General features: G+C 45.6%; 1 protein-coding gene across 2 annotated transcripts; it reads left to right on the plus strand.

Annotated features, from left to right (window-relative positions):
• The first annotated feature begins 761 nt into the window (after positions 1–761).
• Positions 762–10,338, plus strand: Trim45 (tripartite motif containing 45). Of its 2 annotated transcripts, XM_020173123.2 has the most exons (7): positions 762–879; positions 1,498–1,748; positions 3,285–4,018; positions 5,269–5,398; positions 5,952–6,066; positions 7,980–8,106; positions 9,291–10,338. In XM_020173123.2, exons 2-7 carry the CDS (start codon positions 1,573–1,575, stop codon positions 9,437–9,439), a joined length of 1,431 nt encoding a protein of 476 aa, XP_020028712.1. In that variant the 5' UTR covers positions 762–879; positions 1,498–1,572; the 3' UTR covers positions 9,440–10,338. The 2 variants fall into 2 exon arrangements, with proteins under 2 accessions (XP_020028712.1, XP_020028711.1); XM_020173122.2 differs by lacking the exon at positions 762–879 and having other exon boundaries at positions 915–1,748.
• Positions 10,339–13,502: the final 3,164 nt, after the last annotated feature.

Here is a 13,502-nt window from a genome sequence, read left to right on the forward strand (position 1 = left end):
AGTTCTAGACCGCGGTTCACTGGTCTCCCTAACTGGTCCCCGAACCCAAGCCCGAGGCGCCCTTACCCCGGAATGTGCCAGAAACTAGCGAGCCTCGGGAATTCTTGCAACCTGCACGCTAAGTTTGAGGGATTCCGGGGCTGAGATAAGCTCCGGAGGCCAAGACCCATCCCATCCCCACCCCCCACCTCCCGCCGCAGGTTCACACCTGCCCGGGAGTAGTGGACAAAGTAGAGGACAGAGGCCTCTGGAGCTGAAAAACGCACTGCCTACAACTCCCAGCAAGCTCTGGGCTGCTCCTCCGGGGGCCAACTGACAGCGCCACCCACCAATGGGAGAGCCCGGCCTGAGTTCGTGGGACCAATCCGAAGGTGGAAAAGAGGCCGCTCCTGCGGGACATCAGTATCGGTTTTTCCAGTGGTCCTGAGGTCTCTCCGGTCACCGGAGATAAAGAGTTAGTCCTCATAAAATGGTGACGCTATCAATACTATGCCTCTCACTCCCAGCCTTATTCTTTTCCCGGTCCCGCCTCCGGACCTCAGTTTGGTCCCTCGCTCTCCTCGGCACCCCTCCCCACCGCTTGAGTGGGACTGGCGGGGATGGGGAACTTCCAAAGCTTATTGGATGCAGTTGGTGTCACTCTGAAGGGCGGTGAGGCCTGGAACAGCGAGGACCGCCCCCCCTGGACGGTGATTGGACTCCCCGGAACCAACCTGGGATGGGATTGGTGCGAGGAAGGGCGGAGAGTTTTCGCTCATCCGGCCGCCTTGCCAGGGGGCGGTGGCCACGGAGGAGCCGGCTGGGGCTCGCAGCACCCTGGCCGGCCGCAACACCCTCCGCAGATAGGAGCAGGAGGATCCCGTACCTCATCGCGCCAGGGTGACGGGGACGCTTGTCGCGTGTCGGGGGCGGGACCAGTGGGGCGGGAGGGGGTTGGCCGGGGAGGTCATGAAATGCGGGGATCAAGAATTTAGAACTTGCTGAAGACCTAGATTTGAAGCATAAGGGAAGGAGGACTTGGGGAACTGAGAGGGGCGTGAGCGTGTCTGGTATGGGATGCCATGGAAAGCAGGGGGCCCTGCTACTGCTCAGGATCTGTGGATGGTTGTGAGGCACCCTCTTCCCGTTTGCCCTTTTATTTATCAAGAGAGTCCTCATGGTTCAAGTTCTGGAGTCTTTGTCTTTGGGTGGGTTTAACCAGCTTCTACAGTATAGAACTGTCCAGGTCCTTTTCTGATACTGACCATAGACATAGGAAATATGTCAGAAAGCAGGAAGCCGCTTCTGGGCTTTGTGCACAAACTCCCCAGTGGGACTGCATTTGGGAACTCAGGCAAGACCCACTGCCCTTTGTGCATGGGGCTTTTCAGAGCCCCCAGGCTCTTGCCTTGTTTGCACACGGTGTGCACCACGTGTCTGGAGAAGCTGGAGCCCTTCTCTGTAGTGGACATACGAGGGGGAGACTCTGACACAAGCTCTGAGGGGTCAATATTCCAGGAACTCAAGCCTCACAGTCTGCAGCCACAGATCGGCATCCTGTGTCCAGTATGTGATGCTCAGGTGGACCTGCCCATGGGTGGAGTGAAGGCTTTAACCATGGACCACCTGGCCATGAATGATGTGATGCTGGAAAGTCTGCGTGGGGAAGGCCAGGGCCTGGTGTGTGACCTGTGCAGCGACAGGGAAGTGGAGAAGAGGTGTCAGACCTGCAAAGCCAATCTCTGCCACTTCTGCTGCCAGGCTCATAGGTAAAAATGGGATACCCCAACCTGTTGTGGCTTAAGAGTATAGTTCAAAGAGGTGGGCAGACCAAAAGGAAACCATTCTTAAATACCATCAAAAGCCAAAGAATAAAGGACAGTACAATAAAAAACACTGTAGACTGGTAGCTAATCTCCTCAGCCCAATATAATTCCTGTAGTAATTATAGCAATAAAGGTTTGCCTAGTCTTTTTTTCAATTTACTAATCTGTCACAGCTTTCTTCCATCCTCTGTCGTTTGTGTAGTAAATAATAGTACTGGGTGCTGGGGAGACAGGTGAGTGAATATAGTAGCATAGATCTTGCCTTGATCTTATTTGATCATTACAACTCTTATAGACAGGCAGGCACTATTTTCATCCCCATTTATTAATTGAGGAAACTGAAGCTCAGCAATGTTATGTGATTTGTCAAGGAATCACAGCTGGTAAAAACAGAGTCTTAAATCTAGGTATTCTTACTGTATTCTATTCTGTGTTTTTCATGCTAATGGCATGCCACTTTCTCAGTATAGGTACTGATTTGATTGGCTGGGGCTCACCTCAGCCTTTGCCTTATTCCTCTGTTGTTGATGATATTCATTGGGGTGTCAGTTATGTCTTTTTATCATGCCTGGTGAATAATTTGTCAGATGGATTGTTCTTTGTTCCTTCTTGCTCTTCGTTTATCCCAAACTGGGACATCAGAATATAAAATGACCAAGGTTTTAGGATTAACCTAAAATAGTTTCTAAGTTCTGACTTCCATTTGTCTTCTGTCCTTACCAACAGAACAGGTTAGTAGTCTTCACTCTATTTTTAACTCATGTGATAGTCCCTTTGCTTGTCTTACTGCCTGCTAAACAGCTGACCCTATTTTCTCTGCAGCTACTCTTCTGTTGCCAGAACAGGCATCTGAGCTTCAAGATGATGGAATGTTAATGGGGAACTCTGAGAAGTCATCCTAGGAATGTCCCTGAGTCTCTAGAGGCTGTAGAAAAGAGGAATTAAAAGAGAGCTTTGACTCTATTGACCATTGATTTCACTTTCTAATGTTGATAACTCTTGGAAATTCTAGCCTGTTGATACAAGTGATGTAGATACTGGTCAAAGGAAATGCTTTATTAAAATCTTAGATAAAAACCAGATGATACTCTGCCAGGGCCAGCCTGCTGCTTTAATTTGTATGCTATCTGGCAAAGTTTGTATCTCTTGGTGCTGGTTTTTCACCATGATCTCTCTGGTTGGCCTCAGGAAGCAGGCTGTTTAAGATTGCCAAATTAACTCTGGGGGAATGTTTCAGGACATAGTCTCTTTTAGCATTACAGCTTTTTGCAATGACATATCCCAAGTCAAAGCCCAAGTGTACTCCCATTTTGTTCTGAACAACAGCTTCACTGTGTAGACAAACAACTAGAATCAGAGAGAGCCATGTAATTATCTCAAATTTGTTTAACTTCAGAGCCTGTGTTCCTAAAAACCTCTCCACCAAAGTGTCTCCCACCTGGACTTACTCCCTAACTTCTTGTTCCTGTTTGTTGCTAGGCGGCAGAAGAAAACAACTTACCACGTTATGGTGGACCTAAAAGACCTGAAAGGCTACAGCAGGGTTGGAAAGCCCATCCTATGTCCTGCTCACCCTGCAGAAGAGCTGCGATTGTTCTGTGAGCTCTGTGACCGCCCTGTGTGCCGGGATTGTGTGGTGGGCGAGCATCGGGAGCACCCCTACGACTTCACCAGCAATGTCATCCACAAGCATGGAGACTCTGTGCGGGAGCTCCTCAAAGGCACCCAGCCCCATGTGGAGGCCCTGGAGGAAGCCCTGGCTCAGATCAAAAGCATGAACAGTGCCCTCCAGGAGCGAGTGGAGACTGTAGCAGCCGATGTCCGAGCATTCTCTGAGGGCTACATCAAAGCCATCGAGGAGCACCGGGACAAGCTGCTGCAGCAGCTGAAAGACATCCGGGTCCAGAAGGAAAACTCCCTGCAGCTGCAGAAAGCACAGCTGGAACAGCTGCTGGCAGATATGCGGACTGGAGTGGAGTTCACTGAACACTTGTTGACCAGTGGCTCAGACTTGGAGATCCTTATCACCAAGGGGGTGGTAGTAGAACGGCTCAGGAAGCTGAACAAAGTTGAATATAGTGCCCGCCCAGGAGTAAATGATAAGATATGCTTCTCTCCTCAAGAGAAAGCAGGCCAGTGTCATGGCTATGAAGTCTATGGAGCCATTAATACCAAAGAGGTCGATCCAGCCAAATGTGTGCTTCAAGGAGAAGGTAGGAAGGCATTTCTTGTTGGCATTGAGAGGGCAGTGGAAAGGCAGATGGTCCTTAAAGAGTGGCTTGTTTAGTGAGGAAGTGCTCCCCTACTGACCAGTTTACCAAGGGAGAAAGCCATCCAAATGTAAAAGGCAGTGACCCCCTGTGTTCCCCTTGTCTCTGATTTGTCCTGGCCAGAGTGCAGTTAATATTCAATACAGGGATGAGGCTTGGCCCCCTTTTCCACTTCAGAAGAGTAGAAACTACCATGGAACTCAAGAATTGTGCTGCTTCTCTAGGTGACAACCAGGGCAGTGCCCACGGGGATAACAACATTGACTAAGGAAGGACAAAATCTGCCTGGCCACAGAGGAGCATGGCAGGTCCTGGTTGCTTGGATCAGGTTCTGAAGGTGGCTATAGAGGAATGAAGTGGACAAGGCTATGGTTTCCTCCGTTCCATGCCCTTTTTGGTTCACATTTTGGTATTTAAAAGGCTATAGTAGGTGTTTCATTCAGTAGGGGAAGAAATGGTTTCTACTGATCAGTGTTCTTTTCCTGAAGGAAGTGTGTTATTCAAACACATTTCACAGATATCCCTGAATGGGAAGATTGCATTCAAGAGTCATCCTCACTCTGGCAGGGAACTCTTAACTCTTCAAAAGTCACAGATCCTTTTGAGAATGACCTCTTCCCCAGAAACATCCAGAACTAGGGCATGCAATTTCAGGAGTTTTTTAGACCCTTCATAAGCCTCTCTCCCCAGACCTAGTAGTTCATCAACCCTGGGGTAAGAATCCTGGTTTCATCTAGATGCTGTAACTATTAGATATTCCCCCAGTGTCTTGGCAAAAGCTTCTGCATCACAGAGGCTGTCACAACCCATAGGATCCAAGCTGATTAGCTATACCCCTGCCTATGCTCACAGTTTGAGAGGGTAGTTTTGGGTTACTAGCCTCTCACAAGTCCAGAGGTTTTCTTCTCTGAATACCTAAGTCAATCCTGAATATTTTCAAAGCTTCCTTAGGGCTAAAGTTAAAAATCCAGAATCTGTGTGATCCAGAAGCAGCTGCTGGCTGAATCCTAGCCAGGACACCCAAGTGATAGACCCAGGGAGTCAAGAGAAGAAAAAAGGAAGGGAGCTGGATAATTACAGTAAGCAGAAGGCACAACCCTTGTTCTGAAGAGAAAAGGCAAGACGGTGTCTAATTGGGATACGGTCATTGCAGTTTGCCTTCGGGGTGAGCACTGAGTGTTTGTCTTTTGCAGATCTCCACAGAGCTCGGGAGAAACAGACAAGCTCTTTCACCCTGCTTTGTAAGGATGCTGCAGGAGAGAGCATGGGCAAGGGTGGAGACAACATCCACGTCGCAGTTGTCCCTAAAGACAAGAAAGACAGGTTTGTGTAACACAGTTAGGTGTCATGGGAATAAGTAATGAGGAAACTGGAAACATGAGGGCCTTTGGGTTACTGGTGATGTAATTTGCCTCTCCTTGAAACTATGAAAAAATGTGATTTCGCACAATTGGACCAAATGTGTTTTTGTGTGTAGGTTTTATTCCTATATTCAATTCTCTATAACATCCAGCCCCTCAGTTTGTCTTCATTCCAAGTTTTGGAATGGACTGAAAAAAACCGTTGTTATACTAAATGGTGCCTTTCCTAAACTTTAGCCCACTTTTGCTACTAAGTTGTACCAGGAGCAGATTTGTAAGCCTGTTTCTCTGGAATGGAGTTCAGTCCAGTTGGAACATTGGATTGAAATAGAATTTATGCTGCTTACCTTCTGTTGTAAAATTAACTTCTGAGGCAATTGGAAGAAGCATCCGGTTTGGGGAGATGTTTAAAATTAATATTGAATGGAGTGGTGGAGTGCTTACAACCTAAAATGGTAGGTGGCTGAAGCAGGCTTGCAAGACTAAGTGGTTTTTTGACTCTTGTCTCCCTTCAGTCCAGTCAGAACAGTGGTCCAGGATAACAAGGATGGGACATACTATGTGTCCTATACTCCCAAGGAACCCGGGGTCTACACTGTGTGGGTCTGCGTCAAAGAACAGCACGTGCAGGTGAGTAAGGCCCTTGCACATGCTGCCTGGAGCTCCTTTCATCCTGGACTCCTGGTTCTATCATTGTAGGATCTGGAGACATTTCTCATAGGGTCAGCTGCATGGAGATTGAACAGGGTTCTCTTCTTTCTCGTCTTCATTGTAGAAACAGCCCAGGTTTCTTACTAGAGGGTGCTAGTGACCATATTAACTTTGTGCCTATTTTACCTTCTGGCAGTCATGCTTATATCTTACCATTTTCCAGTAGGGTTGTTGGAATTCTTTATTTGGGGAAGATGCCTGGGTCACAGGGGGCAGTCTGCCAGTAGGCAAGCACACATCCAAGAAATACAGTGTCGCTCAGGATTTCTCAGCTTTGTTCCTATGTCCTGTGATTGGGACATAATTGGTAGGATTATGCCCCTCCTCTCAACTGACCAGTCCTCTGTCTGCCCAACCATTTGCCCATATAATTCTCTCTTTTACATACATGCTTATTGGTTACCGTGGCTACTACCCCACCTCCAGAGGTAAGTATAAGACACTCTGGTTTATGAAGTGTTAAAAATTGGGTAATACTTGTCAAGAATAGCCTCTCTGATGACACTGCAGTAGTCAGAGCTTTCCATCAACCAGAAGTCAACACTGACAAGACTGATAAAATACCGTGCAGCTTATGACGCCAGGCTGTGGCCTGTACACTAGGAAGACTCAACTCATTCAGCAGCCACTTGCTGCTTACTTAATCACGGGATGTAAGGAACAGGTTAGGTATTTTTGCATATACTAGTTCACTTTTCTTCAAAGCCCATTCAAGTACTGGTATCACTATTCAATTAGATTGGGACCAAACTTGCCACAATACACAGTAGCTCTGTAGCAAAATCAGAATTTGAATCTATTTCTTTGAATCTCAGGTTGGCTTTTAAATGAATTACAATGTTAGATTTCCATTGTTATGACAAAATACCTGAGGTAATCAACTTAAAAGGAGGAAAGGTTTGTTTTGGTGCATGATTTCAGAGATTTCAGTCTAGGATCCTCCTTTAAAAGAAAGGAGAATTTAACATCAGAAACACTTCTAAGATACCAGGCTCTGTACTCTGTGCTTTCTCAAGCTATTGATCCTTACAAGGAGATAGGCAAATTGTAACACTTACAAGATGTTTTTAACATAGGATAGAAATTAGAAACTGAAATTTATCCTTGAAGAAAATGGAACAGTAGGGAGAGTTATTGAGTTGACAATTATTAGCCACAGACACTTTCTCCCTTCTCAGGATAAAGGGTGGGGAAACAGATATGTGGTATCCAGGGTGGAGGACCAGGGAGGAAAGAAACTTGCTTCATATGTAGGGAAGGAGGCACATGGCTGAGAAATTGGAGAAAGACCACAGGATATTCCTGCTTTGTGGTTGTGACATTCTACCAATTACCTCTGAGCTTCCTCAAGAGTTGATACTGAGAAATCTGTAGACAAGTCAATCACATGAAAGCACAAATTGAGATGACTAATGTATCAAATTGCCTACACTCCTGCACTTCACACAAGGCTACAGAATCCATTAAGAAAGAGCTTGAGCTGATTGTGGTTTGGCCTTCTGCTGTTTCTGCCATCGTGCCAGAACAAGGACCAGCTAATTCAGATGCCACTGAAAATGTAGCTGACTCTATGGGACCCCACTGTTCAGTAGCTGTGTTGAACATTCAACACCTGTGATGACCAGCTTGGCAGAAGGACTTCAGACTCCTTGACTCTAATTTCTCTCCACGTGTACCTGCCCCCAGCTAGCTAAGCAGAGTTCTTGTTCTCTATCTGTTTTTCTCCCGCATCCTTGTCCCTCCAAGGGCAGCCCTGTGACTTAGAATGCTTAGCATGTAGCTGTTGACTCATAAGGTGCCCCCGTGCTTTGCTCTTGGCCTGAACACTGCAGGGCTCACCATTCAACGTGACTGTGAGGAAAAAACACCGTCCACACCAAGGCGTGTTTCACTGCTGCACCTTCTGCTCCAGCGGAGGCCAGAAAACTGCGCGCTGTGCCTGTGGAGGCACCATGCCAGGTAAGGAGGACTTCATTACCCTCAGGCCTGTCTGCCAGCAGCAGCCATAAAATGACAGCCCTTGCACTTCCGCATGACCACTAGGTTAGGATGCTTGGATTGAGGCTGTGTTCCTAGGAAGTACAGTCTGTGTGGAAAGACTGGGCAAAACTTCTGCTGAAACAAGCTTTTTAATTCTGACTTGAAATAACAGGATTAAAAATTCTCAGTTCTTTAAGCTCACAGCTCACCAATCTGTGAGCCTGTGCTTCTCTGTGGGATTCTGTTTCAGCCCATGCAGTATGAAAATGCAGACTCACCTTATCCTTTCTAAGATGAGAAGGGCTGGCAGAGTGGCTAAAGCAGTAAGAGTGCCTGCCTTGCAAGCATGAGGCCCTGAGTTCAAACCCCAGTTCCGCCAAAAACAAAACAAAAATGAGGAAGGGATTGGCAAGTAGAGATTAAACTGATTAATCTCTTTGGAGAGGCAGGTGTGTGTGTGTGTGTGTATGCATAAATATATATTCAGTACTGGGATTTAAATTCAGGGCCTTGCATTTTCAGGCAGGTGCTCTACCACTTGAGCCATGCCCCAGGTCCTTTCTGCTTTCATTATTTTTCAAATAGGGTCTCACTTTTATGCCTGGGCTGGCCTGGACCTTGATCCTCCTATTCACACTTCTTGTGTAGCTGGGGTGACAAGTATGCGTTACCTCACCTAGCTTTTTATTGGTTGGAATGGGGTCTCACAGATGGTTTGCCAGGTTTGGCCTTAAACTGTGATCCTGATCTCTGCCTCCTGAGTGGCTAGGATAAGGCGTAAGGCACCACACCTGGCGAGATCTAGTTATTTTTTTAAAAAAATTATTCCATTATGTCCTTATTTTAATGATAGGGCATGAAAGAGGTATTTGCACCCTTCTGTGTAACCACTTTAGGATCTACCCTTCTTTTTTATCTCACTAATTTTACAGTTAAAGTCCAAAGCAGTTTGTCTCCTTCAGATAGCACATTTAACACTGTCTGGAGGGCTTGGGCTAGCCTTAGTTGGTTCGCTGTTTTAGTCTCGAGGGTCCTGACTGCGGAGAGACAGACAGCTTACTCCTCTCGCCAGGTTTTTCTTAGGATTTTCACTCACATGAGTCCAAATGTTCCCAAGAGATTTAACTTCCACATCCTTCCTCCCTCTCTTCTTTGTACTGCAGGTGGGTACTTAGGCTGTGGCCATGGACACAAAGGCCACCCAGGTCGTCCCCACTGGTCCTGCTGTGGGAAGTTTGCTGAGAAGTCTGAATGCACATACTCAAGTGGGCCAAGTGCAGGGAGGAGTCTGCTGAGGACCGTGGCACTCTGATGTCTTCCTGGGTATGAGCTTGGCCCAGTACAACTTCAGATTTCCCAAGGACTCCCAGAGCTTGAGCAATCCCAAAGAGACTGAGAGAATTAAAAACAAAGTGCCTTATCTTACATTAGCCTTCAAGTACTTCTTTGTGTCACTCACTGGTGTATTTATGAATGGTGGTACTTACGTGCTTAAGCACGTAAGACCTCTACTACATTTTTCTTAAGGGTAGCTTGGCAGTGTTCTTTCTGTACCATTGGGGCTTCCTTCCTATTTTGTACTGGTATGGAACTATCTATGTACTGGTATGTACTATCATGATCCATTGGATCATGGATGTAATTTAACTCCTTCCTTTCTAATGCATTACAACCTTTTTAATTTATCGCTGAGCTGCATATTATTTGAATATTTCTCTGAGAATAAAAGTTTCCCTTCTTCCTACCCACTTTTTGTTCACACACTTTTGGGTGGATTTACCAGTGTATATTTTGTGACCATTATACCATTATACATATATGTGTGTGGGTGCGGGTGTGTCCCCTTCCCTCTGGAAGCCTGGAAGGTTACTATTTGGTGTAGTGATTATAAGTAGAATGTTGATAAAGACTTCTGTTGAAAGATCTCACACATCTGATGCAGTTCTACACAAGCCTGATGGTCTAGACACTTTCTTCCTCTTCAGTCTTTGGTTTTTAGCAAGTAACTTTTGCTTGTGTCTGTATACATAGAAACTGAGCTGAAAGCATTAACTCTTACTGCTGCTAGAGAATTCTGGGAGAGGAAATAACATTGTTGTCTCAACCCTGCCAAGGTCTTCTCTCTATATTTTGTGTATTCTTCTGGGACTACTGATTTCTTATATGGCAATAAACTCAGCATGTTATTAAATAAAATTATTTAAATTTGAATTGTAAGAGCCTTTAAGAAGTGGATGACTCATTTGAGTGGTGAACTGGGTCAGGCAAAGGAAGTGAAGTAATTAGATGATGACTGTCAGATCACCATGTAATCATTTCTTCCTTGAGGCTGGCAATGTGGGCTACATTGTAGCCATAAACACTAAGACATTCTGGATATTCTCATTGTTTTCTAGGAACGCTCCCTTTAGACTCTCTGACCAAAGTCTGATCTTCCCAGAAGACACTGCTGCCTCTGGCACTCAAATTACTAGCTATTTGCCCCTCCTCACTCACATCACTGCCCACGATCAGTGTTCTTTTAGCTCATCGTTGCTGCTTTAAGACCTGTAGTACTCAGCCAGGAGTGGTTCTGCTCCCCAGAGGAGTATCTGGAAAGTCTTAGAGATGGCTTTGGTTGCCACTACAGGAGCAGGTGTCAGTAGCATCTAGTGGATGCAGAGCAGGAATGTACAGAAGCTTTTACAATGCTCAGGACAGCTTCCCCAGACAATTTTCCAGTGCCACTGTTGAGAAGCCCTGTTCTAGACCATTAGCCCTACTTACTTTCTAAAAATAGTCAGCCTTAAAGTTCATGCCTTTAACCTATCCAAGTCGCTATTCCACTAGGATCCAGCCATCTACTAAGCCCCGAATCACTCCCCCTCCTTTGAAGAGAGCATCGAGCTTGCTGCCTCTCCAGTTCTACTACTCATTACTCTTGGGATGATACAGTGCCTACACAGACTTACTTCCATGACCAATTCTCCAGTGTTCTTACCCTACCTTGGCTGTTCAGTCAGACCCTAGACCTTGATTCCAACGGTACCCTCTGATAAGAACTGCCCCTTGCCACCATTCTGCAGCCTGAGCCGCAGCTGGTCTCATCCCTTGCAGAACAAAGCCCCACTGTCCTCCAAATGCTACTTAAGGCCAGACCCGCCGAGAGAAGCTGCTGCGCCATTTTTTCTCAGCCAGCCAGCCTGCTTATTAAACTTTTGGACATGAGATACCTCTCGTGAGCCTCCTTTGTGTGCGATGGGCGGCGTTTTCCTAACACCCTCTGCATAGTCTCATTTTCAAGCACCCTGCAGCCACAACCTCCCATCCTGCCAGTTTCACACCCACTGTAATAACCTGACTCTATTACTTCTAACTCCTTGGAATCCCGAATGCAGTGATTCTAACATTTTCTTACTGTTCCTCTTACCCCTTCATGTCCTTCCCTTTATCCTTACCTTAGAGTCCACAGACCATCATAATCACTGTCTGCCCACAAGCCTCCCTGTCATTCTTGCCTGGCCTAACCCCAACCCAGGTTGGATCCAGCTCTCCATCTGTGCAGAAAACACAACAGCACAATGACTAGTTCCTTTTTAAATTTTTAGCTACTAATTTTAATTGTCTCTTAGTACTGCCCAGTAGCTTGATAGGAGACCTCCTCACTCCATTTACTTTCCTCTCATACTTTCTTCAAACTCTTAATTTCTTTTTTTTTTTTGGTGGGGGGAGCTTAAGTGGGGTTTGAATTCAAGATGGCCATACTTGCCATCTTGGAGCCATGCCTCCAGCCCTTTTCTTTGTTTTTGAGACAAAATCTATGTGGTGAAGGCTGTCTCAGCCTCCCACATGCTGGGATTACAGGTGTGCACCACCACACCCAGGTCAAACTTCACTTTCTACTTCATCTTGCCTTTCCACTTTTGAACTTGCATCCTATTTCACTGAGAAAAAGATTCAGAAGAAGTTTCTTATCCTCCTGCTACATCTATACATCCACTTATATTCCTATTGAAAGTCAACTTTTACACTGTGTTAGATCCCATTCCATCACTACTACCCGGGAACACTGCTCCAGTAATCCCCTCTCCATTGGACTGCTTGTTTTGGAAAAGAAGTATGCTAAAATATTGCCCATCTTGACATACATATGTCCCTCAATTTTTGTGTTAGTTTGGTAGGGCTGTCATAACAATACCACAGGCTGAATGGCTTAACTGCCCTGAAGTCTTGAAGTCTAAGGATCAAGATGCTGGTGGAGAAGGTTGGTTTCTGGTACGTCTGTCCTTCCTGCTGCATCCTCACATGGTGTTTCCTGCCTTGGAGACAGCAGCCTTTAACTGCATCCTCATGGCTTTTCCCATTTCCCTATGCACCAGCCTTATTGGATTATAGGGCTCCATTTAATCTTATAGGGCATTTAACCTTGATTTACCTTTCTAAAGGCTCTACTTCCAAATACAATTATATTGGGAACTAGGGCTTTACCTTGTAAATTTGGGGGCACAATATTCAATCTACAACAATTTTCTTCTTATCAACCTATCTCTGCTACCCTCTAAAAAGATCTCAAAAGAATTGTAGTTTGCTATCTCTACTTCCCCTTCCATTTTCTTGGATCAAATCCAGTCTTCCATCTTCAGAACTCCACTAAAATAGCTGTTTTCAAAGGCACCAGTAATATCCATGTTGCAGTGCTTAGTCTTTATCCTTTTTGGCCAGTCAGCAGTACTTTACATAGCTGATCACTTTCTCCTCCATGAAACAGTCTTCACTTGCTTTACAGCATCACTCTTTTTACTTCTCCTGGCTCACCGATCCTTCTCAGTCTCCTTTGCTCATTCCTCATTTCCTATATTCTACTATTGGAGAGTCAAGGACTAGTTCTCGCAGTTCTTTCCTATTCCCTACATAAGCTCATATTGTTATGACTTTAAACACCACTTATTCACTGACAACTCCCAAGTTTATCTCCACATCAGCTATCTATTCAATTATGTTCAAGAAGTTAAACTTAACATCTCCCCCAGGATGTACAATAGGAACCTCAAATTTAAGATGTCATATGCCTCCAATTTCCAGTTATCACTTTCTCTTGCTCACCACCAAACTGCTTCTTCTGCAGTCTTCTCCATCACTTTAAAAGGAAGACAAGCCTGTCCTTAAAGTTGGAGTCTGTCACACCCTATCCAATCCACGGACAAATCTTACCAGCCCTCTCTTCAAAATACAAGAGACCTCACCTGAAGTTTTAGTTATCTTCTAACCAGTCTCCGTTTCCACCCATACTCTCTTACACTGTATTCTCCCAATAGAGAACTCCTTTCAAGTATCTCTGATCAAACCCATTTCACTCAGAACAAAAGCCAGCATCACACTTGCTTCATGTCAGTATG

The sequence above is a fragment of the Castor canadensis genome, chromosome 12 (genome assembly GCF_047511655.1).
Source record: "Castor canadensis chromosome 12, mCasCan1.hap1v2, whole genome shotgun sequence".
NCBI classification, from domain to species: Eukaryota; Metazoa; Chordata; class Mammalia; order Rodentia; family Castoridae; genus Castor; species Castor canadensis.